Source organism: Littorina saxatilis, unplaced genomic scaffold, assembly GCF_037325665.1.
Source record: "Littorina saxatilis isolate snail1 unplaced genomic scaffold, US_GU_Lsax_2.0 scaffold_568, whole genome shotgun sequence".
Lineage (NCBI taxonomy): Eukaryota > Metazoa > Mollusca > Gastropoda > Littorinimorpha > Littorinidae > Littorina > Littorina saxatilis.
In genome coordinates, this window is record NW_027128788.1 from 66972 (window position 1) to 84953 (window position 17982).

The following is a 17982-nucleotide window of genomic DNA, read 5'->3' on the forward strand; positions in this document are numbered from 1 at the left end:
CACAGATTCAGCTCATTTGACTCTAAAACATCCGTTATCTGAGTACGGACAGTAAAACAGAAGGACTGCGTGACTGTATAGCATTCTGTATACATACTATTATGCTTATACTGTCTTATACTGTTTAAAACGTTCGCCAGAGACGTTTCTGTTTAATTTTGGTAGCACCTATTTGAGCCTCGTGCTTTTGTGTTTCTTCATCTTGCCCTTTCTATTGTAATTCGGACTTGCGTACTTCTCTTTTTAACTGTCAATAGACACTATACAGTGTTCGATGAAACAACGCATCAGTTCAGGCGCAGTCAAGTCCAGACTAGCCCCTGTCAGTCACTCCAGTACACGCGTTCGGAATGCACGACAAAGCGTGCTTGACTCGATACGGTTAGTTAAACACTTCCCCTCTGCCTTTAGGTAACTTGACACTGATAGCGCGGCGGGGAGGTAGCTCAGTTGGTAGCGCGCTGGCTTTGTAGCCAGTTGGTCGCTATCAGCGTGGGTTCGATCCCCACGTTCGGCGAGAGATTTATTTCTCGGAGTCAACTTTGTGCAGACTCTCTTCGGTGTCCGAACACCCCCGTGTGAACACATGCGCACGAAAAAATCCCACGTTCACAGCGAAAGACTCAGGGCTTGGAAAACACGAAGACACGCATGCATCATCTCTCGTCTCCGATTATAATGATCGTATTTCGATACTTTGACGAGACAAACCCAATGCTGGTGTGTCGAAGAAGACAGCCACAGCGGGCTTGTTCGAATCAAAGTATCACACCATAACTTCAACGTATTACCAATACCTGTCCCAATATAGACCAGTTGGTCTAAGAGGACGTTAAACCCTAAAAGTCAGTCACACTGATAGCCGAAGGCGCAGCTCCTTTGCCCAGTCCATAAAACAAGAGGCACATACAACACACGCACATGGGTAGAGGAGACGAAATAGGTGAATAAGAATAATCAGATATGTAATAGTTTTACTGCATTATAACAAACATTTAGGTGTTAATGCTGCTATTTTAAATTAAAGCCATGCTTTTGTTGTTTAAACTGTGGCGTCATTTTCTGGTTTTGTTTTTGTATTCGGGGTTGTAAGAATTTACATGACAAATACAGGCATGTGATCATGCAGCCGAGTTGCAATGAGAAAGGCAACACAGATTCAGGCAGTTCGAGTTCATCATTAAAATTGTCTTCTGTTGGTCTTTGGCATGGTGCGTGTCAAGACCTCACAGTCATGCTGGGAAGAAACCCTAGGTAGTGGAAGGTTACCGCTGTTCTCCCCTCACACTCTCTGTAACTCTCACGGTCCCTCTTTCTCCCCCCCCCCTCCCTCTCTCTTATCTTATAATAAAATTAGAGTACAAATATATATCTCTCTTTCCCCCTATCTCGATTTCTCTCCCTTTCCCTCCTCTCTCTGTTTCCCTCTTTCCTCTATCAATAAATTTAGAATACGAAATTTTTCTCTCTCTCTCTCTCTCTCTCTCTCTCTCTCTCTCTCTCTCTCTCTCTCTCTCTCTCTCTCTCTCTCTCTCTCTCTCTCTCTCTCTCTCTCCTGTTTAGAATGCAGTGAACGTTTTGACATTTATAATTGTTACAAAACATGTTTGGAAAAAGAGAAATACATTGAATTAATCGAAGATATTAAGTACAGAGTTGCTCTTACTCGTTTCCGCGCAGGAGTATCCGAAATCAACGCTCACAAGTTTCGGTACGCACCAAACCAAACGACAAGAAACTGTCCTCTCTGTTCAGCTGATAAAGAAGATGAACACCATGTTGTATTTTTATGTCCCTTTTATCAAGACCTTCGAGCAAAGTATTTGACAATCTCGAACTCTAAGACGCTGCAACAACAACTTGTGTATTTCTGTGGCAGTAATGAGGATAATTTGATGAACAGCTTCAGCAGATTTGTGTTCTTCATGTTACAGAAGAGACGAACCCTTAGAAATCAGGTTCGGTGACATGTCATCAGGGTCTTAATGTATTTGTTGAATTTTATGCGTGACTATAATTTATAACTGTGCAGATACTATTGCTGTTATTTTAACCACTATTGTAAGGGGCTGTGGCCTTAGACAATTAAAGATTTGTTCTTGTTCTTGTTCTTGTTCTTGTTCTCTCTCTCTCTCTCTCTCTCTCTCTCTCTCTCTCTCTCTCTCTCTCTCATAATTTATTGATAGTGATACTAATAGTATTCCTTCTCCCCTCACGCTCTCTGTATCTCTCACGGTCCCTCTTTCTCCCCCCCCCCCCCTCCTACCTCTCTCTCTTATCTTATAATACATTTCTCTCCTCTATCAATAAATTTAGAATACGATATTATCTCTCTGTGCCTCTCTCTCTTACTGTCGTTGCGCGCGCACGCTTATTATGAGGTAAGGGAGGTAGAGGTAGGGGGGGGGGGAGAGGGAACGTGAGCTAGAGACGGAAAAAGTGAGGAGAGAATACTCTAAATATATATTATGTAATAGAGAGAGAGAGAGAGAGAGAGAGAGAGAGAGAGAGAGATATAAAAGAAAGAGAGAGAGGGAGAGAGAGAGAGAGAGAGAGAGAGAGAGAGAGAGAGAGAGAGAGAGAGAGAGAGAGAGAGAGAGAGAGAGAGGGAGAGAAAGAGAGAATATGTAAAGCGCTTAGAGAACGTCAAGCGCTATATAAATCTCCCATATAAATAAATAAAGGAGTGAGAGAATACTATAAATATATTATGGAAAAGAGAGAGAGAGAGAGAGAGAGAGAGAGAGAGAGAGAGAGAGAGAGAGAGAGAGAGAGAGAGAGAGAGAGAGACTGACACAGTTTAATTGAATATGGGCCTACAGCCCCTTTCAATGGGGGGTACACATAAATCACAGGAAAAAAATAGAAAACATGATATTTAAACGTATGCAAAATACACAGTGGTTTGTTCCAAGCTTTCCTCTATCAATAATCTTGCACATCAATGCTGCCTAATATATACATACAACCGAGAGATAGAGAGAGAGAGAGAGAGAGAGAGAGAGAGAGAGAGAGAGAGAGAGAGAGAGAGAGAGAGAGAGAGAGAGAGAGAGAGATGTCTAATAAAGTTTGTTTTTAGGCCTGTATAATGTTTACTATTCACTTCACTATTGGTCATTCTTTGTAAAAGATTGTTTCTACTCAGTTATTTACTGTCAATGATGCTTGAGACACAAGAGAACGATTGCTGTTATTTTTAAATCTGCAGTGAGAACTTTTAGGTTGTGTGTAAAAAGTTGGTTCTGTACGTATATTCCATACGTTAAGTACCTTTGAATCTCAAAGCGCTACTACTTGACAAAATGATGAGCCTTATTTACAAAAATAGTTCAAACTGTCTGTCTATGGATGTCTGAATTGATTGTGCTGTCCCGATATATACAGGTCGAAATAATATGGCCACCAACATCTCTATGTCTGTGTAATAAAACCTTGGAACCGCAGGCGACGTTAAGTACCGCTATGTCCGTACGGAAAGCACTAAGTACCGCTATGTCCGTACAGAAAGCACTAAGTACCGTTGGTCAAAACACCCGACTACTCCCAATTAGGGCTAGGTTTCTACTCAGTTATTTGCTGTCAATGATGCTTGAAATACAAGAAAACGATTGCTGTTATTTTTAAATCTGCAGTGAGAACTTTTAGGTTGTGTGTAAAAAGTTGGTTCTGTACGTATATTTCATACGTTAAGTACCTTTGAAATTCAAACCGCTACTACTTGACAAAATGATGAGCCTTATTTACGAAAATAAAGGATCGTAGTTCAAACTAACATGCCTACATATAAACAGCATAAACAACACATAAAAGTATTATGTACATGGGTTTTAACATCGCAGGTACTTAGCGCGGTACCTAGTGCAGCCAAGGTCTATGCACGGTACCTAAGGCCCTCTCATACGGACATGCCGGTACTTAGCGTCAGCCTCGCACACACACACACACACACACACACACACACACACACACACCTTTTGACTTTTGTGGTTAACGCTTTTATTAAAAAATACAGTTTTATAGCATTTTAGATATAAATCTAATACAGAGATAAGATTATAAAAGTAACAATATTATTAACATATCATGTTATTGACAGTGGAATGTGCACTAATGCTAAAACAACCACAAAAAATGTTACACCCATATCCCAAAAATGTGCTTGAAAATAACCTGAAAAACCCAACATAACTTTCAAGCAAACCACCAAATTCACAACAAGAACTTTTTAACCTGCATTACACGAAACTTGTGATAGAAGCTTGCAAAACTTCATATTTCTAGTTCTACTTTAAGGATGTTTGAAAGATGATAGAAGCACACATATAGTAAATAATAGTTTTAAAAATGAGAAATAAACAACTTCCAGTAAAAACACATTGATTTTGACATGCACAAACGAAAGTAGAATGGTTGTAGTTTTGTAAAAAGTAGAAAACGAAAAATCATGAAAAATCGTAATTTTTGTGTTTGACAATGGTGTCTCCTACCCTTAAACAAAATTCTTAAGATGTTCAGGTTTATCCATGTATGAAACGTTCAGCATCAAACACGCTTTGGACAGTTACTGTTTCCAGTGAACTCGAAAGGATATCCTATTGACCCAAAACTCCTTTGATCTTTGCTCCTTCAAAGCTGGAATATTACTTCCTAAGTTTTACTCTATTTAAGGACATCCTGAAACTTCATTGCATACAAGAATGGAGAGAAAAAAATCAGTAACAAAGCCATAGCTTACAAAGTATACATGTACTTCATCTACTGTGCAAGTCTAACTCACACAAAAACACTACACAGGCAAAGTAACACAAAACGCTGAAATGTGAACTTGGAAAATCCTTTTTAACCTAGGATAACTCATGATTTAAACTACTAGCAGAAGGAAAAAGTACAACTATAATCTCAAAATTCAACTAACATTAAAAAAAAATTGTAAATCAATGTATTTGACAGGAAAATGAACTGGTGGCAAGAATATAACAAGCAATACAGTAACTTGAGCTGAAAAGATGCAACTAGTAAGCAACATACATAGGAACAACTGACACACTTAACAAGCAAAGCCTTTCATAGTATTGAAAAATTACCAATTGGCATGTGATAAGGGTCGCTTGAAAGTATATTTAAGCTTCTATAAAAGATAAACACACTTTAAATATTCCAGCCAAAAAATCACTATGACGCTAAAATTCGCAATAGCCTTGCTGATCCAAAAATACTGTGGTGAAATGCATGGTTTACTTAAAACCAAACAGGTATGGCAGTGATGACTTTCAAAGCAAAGCATGCAAACCCTTCCTGACTAATCAAAGACGACATTTCTTATTGGTGTGCAGTCATACTGAGAGTCTGTCATTCTTTCTTTATTTGGTGTTTAACGTCGTTTTCAACCACGAAGGTAATATCGCGACGGGGGAAGGGGGAAGATGGGAAAGAGCCACTTGTCAATTGTTTCTTGTTCACAAAAGCACTAATCAAAAATGTGCTCCAGGGGCTTGCAACGTAGTACAATACATTACCTTACTGGGAAGAGTCTGTCATGTTTTCTTTATTTGGTCCACTCAAAACAAACTAACAATTGTTCTCTGTCCACCAAAACGAACTAGCATTAGAATTGAGAAAAAAATCTGACACAAGTTATTTAACAAGCAAAAAGGTAAGAGACTCTACATCTAGGTATAATTTAGTTTAGGCAGTGAATTATTTACAACAAGATTATTTGAACAAAAGAGAACCACAGAACCACTTTGCAAGAACAATGCATTACCAAAGAATGAGACATAAAACTAAGCTTCTGTATGGAAAGCTTCATTTCAAGAATGTGTGTGACTTTTCAGATTGTAAATTGTTCAGAGCAGCAGATGAACTCAAAATGCTACTATTCATTCTAGCAGAATAATTTTGAAGATGTCATTTTTCTGTTTAACTGAGCTACCGAAAAAGACAATTCTTTGGCTCAATACCAGATGCTGCAGAACACACATTTAGAAGACACAACAACACAAAAAATAAATGAGAAAAAAAATAAAACTGCAATACATAGGTGGCCGCATTAGGCCAAATGTCCTGCACAACAGGGAAAATGGAAAGGTGCGTAGCATTGACATAGACATTCAGATTTTACCAGATTTTGTTCTGTGTACACCAAGTCAAACATCAGAAACATGGGGAAAACACAGCGTGACAGAAAAGCAAACGTAGAATGGTTCCACCCAGCCAAGCCACAGCTCCACCCCTTGTAAGACCTTGCTTTTCACATTTTCAGTCCATCATTTCTGTAAATGTACCCCCATTTTGAGACTCCTCCTTTATAATACATGTTCTTTCTTTCTTTATTTGGTGTTTAACGTCGTTTTCAACCACGAAGGGTTATATCGCGACGGGGAAAGGGGGAAGATGAATAGAGCCACTTGTCAATTGTTTCTTGTTCACAAAAGCACTAATCAAAAATTTGCTCCAGGGGCTTGCAACATAGAACAATATATTACCTTACTGGGAGAATGCAAGTTTCCAGTACAAAGGATTTAACATTTCTTACATACTGCTTGACTAAAATCTTTACAAAAATTCACTATATTCTATACAAGAAACACTTAACAAGGGTAAAAGGAGAAACAGAATCCGTTAGTCGCCTCTTACGACATTTTGGGGAGCATCGGGTAAATTCTTTCTCGTCCCAACCAATATGGGACTCCCCCTAACCCGCGGGGGGTGTACAGTACCTGATTTGTTGAGGTCTTAAAAGGGGGGTTCCACTGAACACTCCCATACAATGGTACAGTGTGTATTTCAAAAAGCAGCTACAACACAAACATTGAACACTTGTGACTCAGTTTATCTGTGCTTAAAGGAAGCGGGAGATAGTGAAACTAAAGAAGAAAGCTACCCAGTGATAAGGGCATCACCAAACACACTGACCTGCCCATTCTGGATAACCTTCACGATCTAATCAAAGAATTAATTGTGATAGATGTCATGACCACCGCTACATTAACGCGAGCAACATCATGACACACAAATGTCTGGCATAAAAATGGATGGAACCAGGGATGGACAAGTACGGCAGGAAGAAACTGAGCCAACGCTTCCAAATACATCTCCTGACTATGAAATAAGAAGCGCCACAAAGACGGTAAGCTGAGCAAGACGACAATAGAACGAGGCGTTTTGAGACGGACTGAGAAAAGATAATGTTGGGAAGGAACAACAAGCCAGTCGAGGCGCTTTTACAAAGAATATACTCCTGAGTATTAATCAGCAATCAGATATGGGTCTGAACATTGCATATTCTTCAAGGATGTATCAAACAGAAGCTAAGTCACAAACTAACCCTAGGATGTACAGTCTCTACTCAAGAGTGACCACAACGGCAATATTAATTCACATTGCAGCTATCCACTTTGTCATTTCACAATTAACAACAATAACAGGAACAAATCATTGTCACGTTTTTGGAAGATGAAGAAAAGAGGTTCAACACACAGTCACTATATACTCCGGAAAAATTCATACTTCCTCGATGAACTTAATGAAGGTCACATAATTAACACTGAAGCATCATCATTCTTGTTGTCCATATAACATTCTGATTCAAATAGTCTTGGGTGAATGAAAGATGTAAGAAACGTACTGTTTGAAATAGCCCTGGCAGCCTAAAAAACCACTTCATTCAAGTGCAGTGAAATATCCTCTCTGTAAAACTAAAAGTGGGTGCACAATTTGAAGAGTAACAATTCACAGGCTGTACATACATATCCTCAGTAAGCACCAAAGATTTTTAACTGAGAACAATTTATCATTTTTAAAGTGTATCTGTAAAACGTGCAACAGTATGAGATGCACAGTGCAGCAATATCTGTCTGACAAGTTGTCCATGGGACCAACAGTCAGGGACAAACAGCCTGGGCAATCATCAAACATCTCATTTTAAATCTTAAAGAAAGGGCTTCATCGATTAGAACATTTTTTAAATAATGATTTTATGGTATACACATTTCTCTTTAAGTGGGCTAAATCAGCCTTTGGTTATCAGGTACCATATGTCCTAGCTGTTGTCCACAGCACATAAATCATTCAAATCAAACTGAACGAGAATATCTGTCCATAGGGAGCACATATTTTTGTACAAAGGACAAATAAATAAGTGCATTGAGTTCGTTTGTGCAGTTGGTTCAATAAAATTCTGGCATAAAGTGACTGAGAGTGTTTTCTGAGACTTTGTTTGTTTGTTTGTTTGTTTGCTTAACGCCCAGACGACCACTAAGGGCCATATCAGGGCGGTGCTGCTTTGACATATAACGTGCACCACACACAAGTCGCAGCACAGGCGTCATGTCTCACCCAGTCACATTATTCTGACACCGGACCAACCAGTCCTAGCACTAACCCCATAATGCCAGACGCCAGGCGGAGCAGCCACTAGATTGCCAATTTTAAAGTCTTAGGTATGACCCGGCCGGGGTTCGAACCCACGACCTCTCGATCACGGGGCGGACGCCTTACCACTAGGCCAACCGTGCCGGTTTTTCTGAGACTAATGATTGAATTGCTTTGATATTTAAATTGTAATGCCCACAGATGAAATTGCATAACAGTTGACCCTTCAAAAGGATACCTTTCTTTAAACTGCTCTAGTTCTTCAGCATGTTAAAGATAACTAATTAAAAAATATATTGCTGATTCTATGTTTTGCCTATTCAAAAATATCTGCTAAGTTCTTTTTTTTTCGATTACAACACATTATAATCTTAATGCAGACAGAAACATTTCAATTTCATTGTATTCCACTTCCGACATAAGCTCGAGGAAATTAGCATAACATTTTGAAAAAAACACTACAGCAAAAAACTAATATTTCGACTAAAAAGCAGCAAATATAAAGCGTTTGTCCAACCGCTAGCAATGGAATGTTACGAATCAAACGCCAGACCTTATCTCAGATGAACGAGAACTTATGCTTCACATTTTGAAGTAACTAAACGTGACATTAGCATGAAAAACATCAGTTAACCGAAATTCACTGTCACATTTGGCACAGAGGCTGGAGTACTTTCAGCTTGCATAGTGAAGTGAGGGTCACTTACATACGAATCGCATCACAGTTCTAGAGTGTCTTCTGTTGATGCACAAGGGGGGATAACTTCCTGCTGTCAATTGATCGAAAACATTCAGTCATCTTAAATTTTGGATGAGATTCAAATGATTACGATATGACACACATTTTCATGATACAGTCATATTCTGCTAATCTACAAGTACATTCTTTTTCCATTCATTCCTCTGGAAGGTTCGTTCTAGCCAAAAGCAGCACCTGAAATGTTAATAGCTGGTTCCTTCCTCGCTGACTTGTGGAAAAATAGCATGGACAATAGACGATTTTCGGAAATAACTCTGTCCATTAGGTATGGGCTGTGGAAGAGTGACCTTTTCTTGCAAAAACTTGTACAAACATTTGATGGGCCAATCATTAGCAAGGGGCGAGTCAGAAACACGTGCATGCTTACACGTGTTTCTGACACAGCCCTCGATAGTGACTGGCATCTCCAATGTTTTGCAAGAAAAGGTCACTCTCCCACTACCCATTCAAACTCAACAGACTTATTTTCGGAATGACTCTATTAGAGAGGGTGCCATACCAATAAGAGCCGCTGAAGTTTGCAGGCCGAAACTGGAGTCAAAACTGTGATAAGAAGGCTGCCAAACCAACTACGCTGCTCAATTTGTAGCTGCTAATATTTGAGTACTTGACAGTGCTGGCGTCAGCATTGTTGATTTGTGGACAAGAGATAATGGAAGGGTTAGAAACAAAGCTGCTGAATTTGAAACTGCCAGTATTTGACTCCTTACATATGCTGGCTTCAGCACTGCCGATTAATGAATAAGTGATACTGAAAGGGCGCTGATCCCAGCAGAGCTGCTAATATAATTTGCTTCTCAAAATGTGCTGGCTTCAGCCGTGTTGCCTCACGAACAAAACATGCATTTAGAGTGTGAAATCTGTCATATTCTGGCCCCATGATTACTGGTTTGAGAGAAAAGCGTAGCTAAGAAGTGCTACGCCAAGCTAGTATTTGAGTCCCAGCAATGTTGCTTCATTGACAAAAAGTACTTGCACAGTGTGAATCTTTTAACATTTTTGCCACATGATTACCGGTTTGAGAAGGGAAAAAAGGTGTAGCTAAAGAGTGCTACGCCAAGCTAGTATTTGAGTCCCAGCAATGTTGCTTCATTGACAAAAAGTACTTGAAGAGTGTGAATCTTTTAACATTTTTGCCACATGATTACCGGTTTGAGAAGGGAAAAAAGGTGTAGCTAAAGAGTGCTACGCCAAGCTAATATTTGACTCCCAGCAATGTTGCCCCACTGACAAGGCGTATTTGCCAAGAGTGAATCTTTTAAACATTCTGGCACCGCCGTTACTGGCTTGAGAGAAAAATGCAGTGGAGGCAAGCTGCGCCAAGCAGAGCTGCTGAAAGTGAAGTGAGAGAGGGGGGCGGGGAAGTTAGTAGTTGAGCCACGTGGTGTGCTGGCCCAGGTCGGCATTGGTGATGTCGGAAGAGAGCATCTTGGGGGCGCGCTGGATGTTGATGGGGATGATCAGAGAGCTGATGGTGCCCCCCACCTTGGTCAGCTCCGTCATGGCGATGTGGTGGCGGGTGTAGGGGATCTTCTCGTCAAGTTTCTGCACACACGACACAGGAAATTAGCGTGGAGTCACTTTTTGTGACTTTTCGGAAGAAGTCCATCATTTTCTCAAAAAAATGTTGGCACTAGGAGAACAAAAATTCAGCATAAATGTGTCTTTTTATACTTTTTTGCCTCAAAGTACATCAAAATACTTGCCCCCAAAATGTGCAGTCAGTCAGTTTTAGGTTTTTGAACCAGAAATCCATCATTATCTAAAACAATTTGGCACCAGGTAACAAAATGTTTTTAGCATAAATGTGTTTTTGTATGCTTTTTTGCTTCAAAGTACATGAAAATATTGCCCAAAAATGTGCAAAGAGTCATTTTTAGTTTTCTGTGCCAACTCTCCCAGTAAATACCTGTATACAAAGCATTACCTGCGTTTACCTGAATTGACAACGTACAGTGTGCCCTTGTTGTATAGGGTCGCGCGAAAAAATAGGGTCGGTCGGAATACCGTAAACAGACTATTTTTGGGGGGGGGGGGGGGGGGGCCTAAAGAGCGCAGGAAGTCCGAGACAATCAGGCATTAAAACTGGGGCACAATGTATGTTTGGAGACTTTATGAGGGTCTAACATGAAAAGGGGCGAGTCTTAAATCTGAAAGGTTCTACTTTTAAAAGGGAGATTCCACTGTATGGCAGTTTGGACAGCAAAATGTGTCAAATCTGTTTTTATCATGTTCAAGGAAAAAATTGAAATACTAGTAGTATTCACTGGAAAAGTTAATGAAAAACACACACACACACACACAGAAAGCGAGATGTATTTGTAAAGACGAAAGATTTTAGTGTAAATGCCTCCTTCCACCAGCTAATCATAGAAACTACCTAACAACAGCAGGGCCTCACATCCACGTCGGACATCGGACATATGAGGATATTTTTTTCAAATGTCCTATACATTTTTCATGCAGGAGGACAAATGTCCTATTGTTTTTGTCACAAAGTGGTCAATGTCCGATTATTCTATCATTTGATCTGGACATCGTCAGTACTTCTCAATTTACAGTAGTTTGAATGCTAATTTATCGATGTATTGCGAAGCGATGTGTAGCAGACGAAATTAGACACTTTGTGCCTCTAGTACCAAAGAGTTTCCAAGGCTCGCAACTCGGAATGCTCGAAGCCAGTTGAGAGTTGCCTCCCTTCGCGCTTTCCCCGAAAATAACAAACATGCCGCCTAAACGAAAACTGATCCCAGAAAAGGAACAGAAGAAATTACACTTCAAGTCCCTTCCCTCATCATCTGTCAGTAGCACGGAAACTGAGCTTCCTCCAGCCCCAGAGCAGTTAGAGCCCGATCGCCCAGGTGAGAATGTCGATCACGATAGTCAAGCATCGGAGCCGAAGAAAGACACTACCCCCTCCCTCACCCCCACACGTAACTTCGTCTCAAGCTTGATGCGTGTGTACCTGGAGGGGTAAAAAAAAGCAGGGTTCGACACTAGCGGGGGCGGGGGGCGGAACACCCCAGAGTTTTGTGTTCCGCCCCAAACATTGCCGAAGCTTGGGGCCCACTCCGCCCCAGGATAAATTCCAACAATGACAAACCGAAAATTCTAATGCCAGAGCCAATCACTAAAAATCGCCAGTCAAAGTCGTCACTGAAATTTGCGTTACGATCAATGCCGCAGTCAAGAAAAAACAACATTGAAATCGTCGAAGGACAATGCCGCAAGGGAAATAACTCCCAGATTGCGCTCTTTAGCGTGAGAGATAAGTATCGCCTTCAAATGCCAAACGCAAAATGTGTCGACACATCCCTGGTGTAAAAAGACATGGAAATGAATATGAAGAACAGGGTGGAGAGAAACGAAAAAAGGAGACCGATGCAGCCAAAAGCGCTGTCGTAATTTCAATGTCAAATGGTTGAAAGAATTTCCCTGGCTTCAGTACGATGAAGAAAAACCGACAATGCATTGCCGCACGTGAATACTGAGAGTGGGCCCCAGATTTTTGTTTTCCGCCCCAGCAATTTCCATCTCTGGGGCCAGTGTGGCCCCAGGCCAAATAAGTTAGTGTCGACCCCTGGGATGACATTCACAAGTCACAGTGGGTGGTGAAGGTTGTTGAAAAGTGGACATCCACGAGGAAGCGAATGCTTTTTAAATAGCAAAAGAAAGGAACCAGCACAGTAGTTGAAGTTGAGACAGAAACACTGCACTGACTCGATGTAATTTATTTTATATTTTCTGTTACCTTTTTGCCAAGAAAAGTTTGTTTTTTTTACCCTCGTGCCAAGAAACTAGTCAAGTTTAATTATATTTACGTTTTGTTACGGGAAAAAAATGTCCTATTGATTTGTTTTTGTTCAGGACAAATGTCCTATCACTTTTACATTGGCCAGGACATTTGTCCTATGCTACCTCTCATGGATGTGAGGCCCTGCAACAGTGCACAACAGTACACAGCAAAAAAACAAAGTACTGTTGTGCTGTGCTGTTGCAAAGTACCGTACATGTATAACTGTAGCATACAACAATAAAACGAACAAGAAAGGTACATTTTTGGTATGTTTAATCCAGGACAAAACAACACGCAAATTGTCCTGAATTAAACTTCCCCGAAATTTGACGGTTTTTTTTTTTTTTGGGGGGGGGGGGGGGGGGATTCTTCATTTGGAATATAAGCATCTATATGTTATGGATTTTAACATACGCCACCATCCTGTTGTTTCCGCCCATGCAGGGTATGCACTCACACTAAGGCAAGGAGGAGATGATGTGCTTGTAATGCTTCAGCTTGAGGAAGGGCAGCACCATCCGTGATATGGCGCGACCGTTGGCCGAAAGGTGGTTGACCTGCATCTCGTGACGCTTGAGGTCAGGGTCAGCAGCTTTCATCAGTTCCTTGAAGGACCATCGTTGGATGAACAAACGATTTATTCAAAACTCCAGCATTTTTCTCTCATTTAGTTGCAGCCATTCTTTGAGGCAGAGGATGTATCCATGCTCTGGTCTTTTCAGTCAAGGTCGCATTTTCCAGCATGCCAGGAGTCAAGGTCGCAAGGTCACAGGCAATGTAGGCCAAAGGGTCACAGGAAATGCAAGCATGCCAACTGTTATGGAGCTGATCATGCTTCTGAGTCTTTTGATTAATTATTTGCTCTTAACGAAGTGGACAGCCGTTCAGAGAACACAAGCAGGCCAACTACTCCAAGTTTGTCCTTGACCCTTCAGCACTTGAAAGTCAGTCTTGAAACTCTTCAGACTGAAGAGGAGGTTTTATTTACATCAGAAGAGGATAGAAAACATGCAAGGCCGACTTGAGTTGTTTGGGCTGCATAAATCATGCTCAGTGTTTGAGGCCTGCGGAGTAGGACTTCCTCTCAGTGCACAGGGTAAAGCAAGCAGCACATGTCATTCTGGGAGCTAAAAGTTATGTAGGCCTACTCATGAACTACAGTGTCAATTGTCTTGTATTATATAAAAACAAAAAGCATTTATGCAAATCATCAACTTTCCAGGTGGGTTTTTTTTTCTCCATTTAAACGTAGTAGAAGATAACCAGACACAGAAAAAGCACAGTTCCTCGTACTTCACAGTCCTCTTCACATGAGTCTAGGAGAAAAGGCTTCCTCACAGTTCAAAATACAAGGTTCATGCAGGAAAAGATAGCATTCCAGGCTTATCAAGGAACGACTCCATTCTTACAGTCAATCAATCAATGAGGCTTATATCGCGCATATTCCGTGGGTACAGTTCTAGGCGCTCAGCAGTGATGCCGTGTGAGATGAAATTTTATACGGCCAGTAATTGCAGCCATTTCGGCGCATATTTACCTTTCACGGCCTATTATTCCAAGTCACACGGGTATAGGTAGACAATTATTAACTGTGCCAAAGCAATTTTGCCAGGAAAGACCCTTTTGTCAATCGTGGGATCTTTAACGTGCACACCCAATGTAGTGTACACGGGGGGGAGTTCGGACACCGAAGAGAGTCTGCACACAAAGTTGACTCTGAAATAAATTTCCGCCGAACCTGGGATCGAACTCACGCTGACAGCGGCCAACTGAATACAAATCCAGCGCGCTACCAACTGAGCTATATCCCCGCCTGTCATGACCGCACGCAACGGACGCAAGCAGAGGACAGCATTCCTGCTCTTAGTTACAGGCAATCAAGCTACTTCAAAAAAATCATCAAAATGAGAAACTTTGAGCTAACAGCTCAGCAATGGTTAAAATGTACATATTCAAGTAAAAAGTTCTACAGCCAAAACTCGAATAACAAGAAGAAAGTACAATTCAGTGTATCATTTCCAAACTTATACATGCCCCAGAGAGTTTTAACCTTTCTTTTTTAACAGTAGCACTATTGATAATGTACAAGAACAAGAAGAGCAAACGCTCGATCGAGTCACTTTCGCAGTTCTGAATATTATATGAGGCATCAGATGGACAGGAAGAAATTGCTATTCACAACACAATACAGATGTAAATAATTTGATGTAAAGAATAATCCTATAAAGTTTGAATCAAATCCGATGAATAGTTTCAGAGATATGATATTTCAATTTTTTTCCTTCAAGACATACCTGTGACCTTGAAAAAGGTCAAAGGTCACCAAAGCAGACGTCAAAGTGTAGAGGTCACTGGGAGTCACGTTCACATAAAATTTGAGCCCGGTCACTTTTATAGTTTCCGAGAAAAGCCCAACGTTAAGTTGTGTGTTGCCGAACAGAAAAGGCTAGTTATCTCCCTTGTTTTTCTGATAACGTTCGTAAAAGGCTACAGATGTAAATACTTTGATGTAAAGAATAATCCTACAAAGTTTCAATCACATCCGATGAACTTTGTCAAAGATATAAAATGTCTAATTTTTCCTTTGACGCTGACCTGTGACCTTGAAAAAGGTCAAAGGTCAACGAAACCATCGTTAAAGTGTAGAGGTCATTGGAGGTCACGACTAAACAAAATATGAGCCGGATCGCTTTGATAGTTTCCGAGAAAAGTCCAACGTTAAGGTGGTGTCTACGGACGGCCGGCTGGCCGGACGGCCGGCCGGACAGACTAACACTGACCGATTACATAGAGTCACTTTTTCTCAAGTGACTCAAAAAGTCTACTTATCAGCATCAGCAAGGACAATAGGTTGAAATTTGAACAAACACATTTTAACAAACAAGAGAAGCAAACTTTATAGAAACATGTTATGATAGGTGCACAGCTATGGGAAACTAATTTCACTAATAGGAAGAATTGAAACAGGCAGCTTGCGCTCAACTTCAAACAGGGGTAATACTAATCATGCCTGATATTTATAATATTGCAGAATCGAGGTATTTACAAATATGCTTCACAAACATAGGCAATACTATATATATACACAAATAACCAAAATTCACTAAAATTGCTGTTAAATAACACATTTGAAACTAAGGTTAAAAACAAAATATGATCAGCCAACTTACAGAACAAAATGAAGTTCTCACATAATTATATAAGGGAAACTACCTACACTCGGACAACAGAACTAATGATTGCATCACAATCAACATGTGACAACCATGCTCAAAGGAAACACCACTCAAACGGTCCCCCCCCCCCCCCCCCCCCTTATTTTTTCAGGATAAATAATGAAACTCACACATAAGGGGAAGCTACCCACACTCGCACAATAAATCAAACTAACAAAGGCATGAAATGTGACAACCATACTCATAGGAAACACCGCTCAAAGGTGGCGGACATGGTGAATAAGACAGACAGACACTGACTAACTGACTTCAACACACACACAAACAGGACCGTTCACTGTTCCACACTCACCCCATAGCTGTGGTCACCCATCTCATTGCGGACATGGTGGATCAGGCGGCCATTGACGTACAGCATGTCCACGGCACGCCGGGAGTCCAGCTGCATCACTTTGTACTGGCAGCTGGCAACTTCCTGCATTTTCTGTGAAAGAAATTAACAAAGAGAGTTCAGTTTAATCGTACTTCGTGAGCATTTTAAGAATAACAAGAGGCGAAGCCTTCAAGGCTCACGTAAGAAATCGACAAACAGTAACACAAACTCAATCACTCCGTCACACATACACACACACAGTAAGCATAAGTGATACGGTGCAAGAGTGCGAGACACTAGATCTAGATCTGTCTGTCTGTAGCCTACTTACGGGGACACGACTGCCAGATGGCCAGATCGACACTGCGCTTTTGACAGCGATTCCTCGCGCAGACACTGGAAACACGCTGTGCTTTTTACACTCTTCTTTTTTCTTTTTTCATGGGCTCAAACTCCCACGTTCACTCATGTTTTTGCACAAGTGGATTTTTACGTGTATGGCCGTTTTTACCCCGCCATTCAGGCAGCATACACTGATTTTGGGGGAAGCATGCTGGGTATTTTCATGTTTCTATAACCCACCGAACTTTGACATGGATTACAGGATCTTTTTCTGAAAATGCACTCACAAATAAAGAAAATCGGTTAATTAGGCAATACGTTTGCGTGCTTCGCGGAGACGAGATGGGCCCATCTCAGTCTTCAGGTTTAGGTTGGCGAAGTCTTAATTGGTATATGTAGTCTCAGCAGTGATGTACATTTTTCTGGCAGCCTTTAGGACAATTGTCCTGAAGACTGAAAATCAATAGGACAATGTTGTCCTGAGATTGCAATTTCAATAGGACAAGAACACGACTCGTAAAACCGCATTTAAAAAGATTTTTCAGTTTAAATTCTTTCACCTTCCGTGACTGTCATGACTAGATATTCAAAGGATTGAATCACATTTCAAAGTTATTTGAACAGTTGTCGGGTTTTTTTCACTGCCCATCTGTCGACAATGTTTTTCAGGTAGGCATCTGACCGTTCTGCGGGTCCCTCAAGTTTTACTTTCCGGATCATGTCCTGGGTTTTGACACACAATCGGTTTCTTCGAGCACAACGTTTTTTTCTGGATATTATGACGAAAAGTAATGCCTTGCGCATGTGCGAACATGCACGGGTGGTTCCCATTGGTTTAAACGATTTATTGCTGAGCCAATGAATGCACTCAAGGCACCATATGGGTTCGGTTTTCTTTTTTATATTTAGTCAAGTTTTGACTAAATATTTTAACATCGAGGGGGAATCGAAACGAGGGTCGTGGTGTATGTGTGTGCGTGTGTGCGTGCGTGCGTGTAGAGCGATTCAGACCAAACTACTGGACCGATCTTTATGAAATTTGACATGAGAGTTCCTGGGTATGATATCCCCGAACGTTTTTTTCATTTTTTTGATAAATGTCTTTGATGACGTCATATCCGGCTTTTCGTGAAAGTTGAGGCGGCACTGTCACGCCCTCATT

At 40.8% G+C, this 17982-nt stretch overlaps 1 protein-coding gene across 3 annotated transcripts; it reads right to left on the bottom strand.

Annotated features, from left to right (window-relative positions):
* Positions 1-3972: 3972 nt before the first annotated feature.
* Positions 3973-17077, bottom strand: LOC138957101 (uncharacterized). 3 transcript variants are annotated; one of them, XR_011452925.1, is made up of 3 exons: positions 16458-16615; positions 4488-10678; positions 3973-4286 (listed from the first exon to the last, which is right to left on the bottom strand). XR_011452925.1 is itself a non-coding variant. In XM_070328273.1 (3 exons), the coding sequence occupies exons 1-2, from the start codon at positions 16584-16586 to the stop codon at positions 13388-13390; spliced, it is 276 nt and encodes a 91-aa protein (XP_070184374.1). In that variant the 5' UTR covers positions 16587-17077; the 3' UTR covers positions 10540-10678; position 13387. The 3 variants fall into 3 exon arrangements, 2 of the variants coding, with proteins under 2 accessions (XP_070184373.1, XP_070184374.1); XM_070328273.1 differs by lacking the exon at positions 3973-4286 and adding an exon at positions 13387-13534 and having other exon boundaries at positions 10540-10678; positions 16458-17077; XM_070328272.1 differs by having other exon boundaries at positions 3973-10678.
* Between the last annotated feature and the right edge of the window lie 905 nt (positions 17078-17982).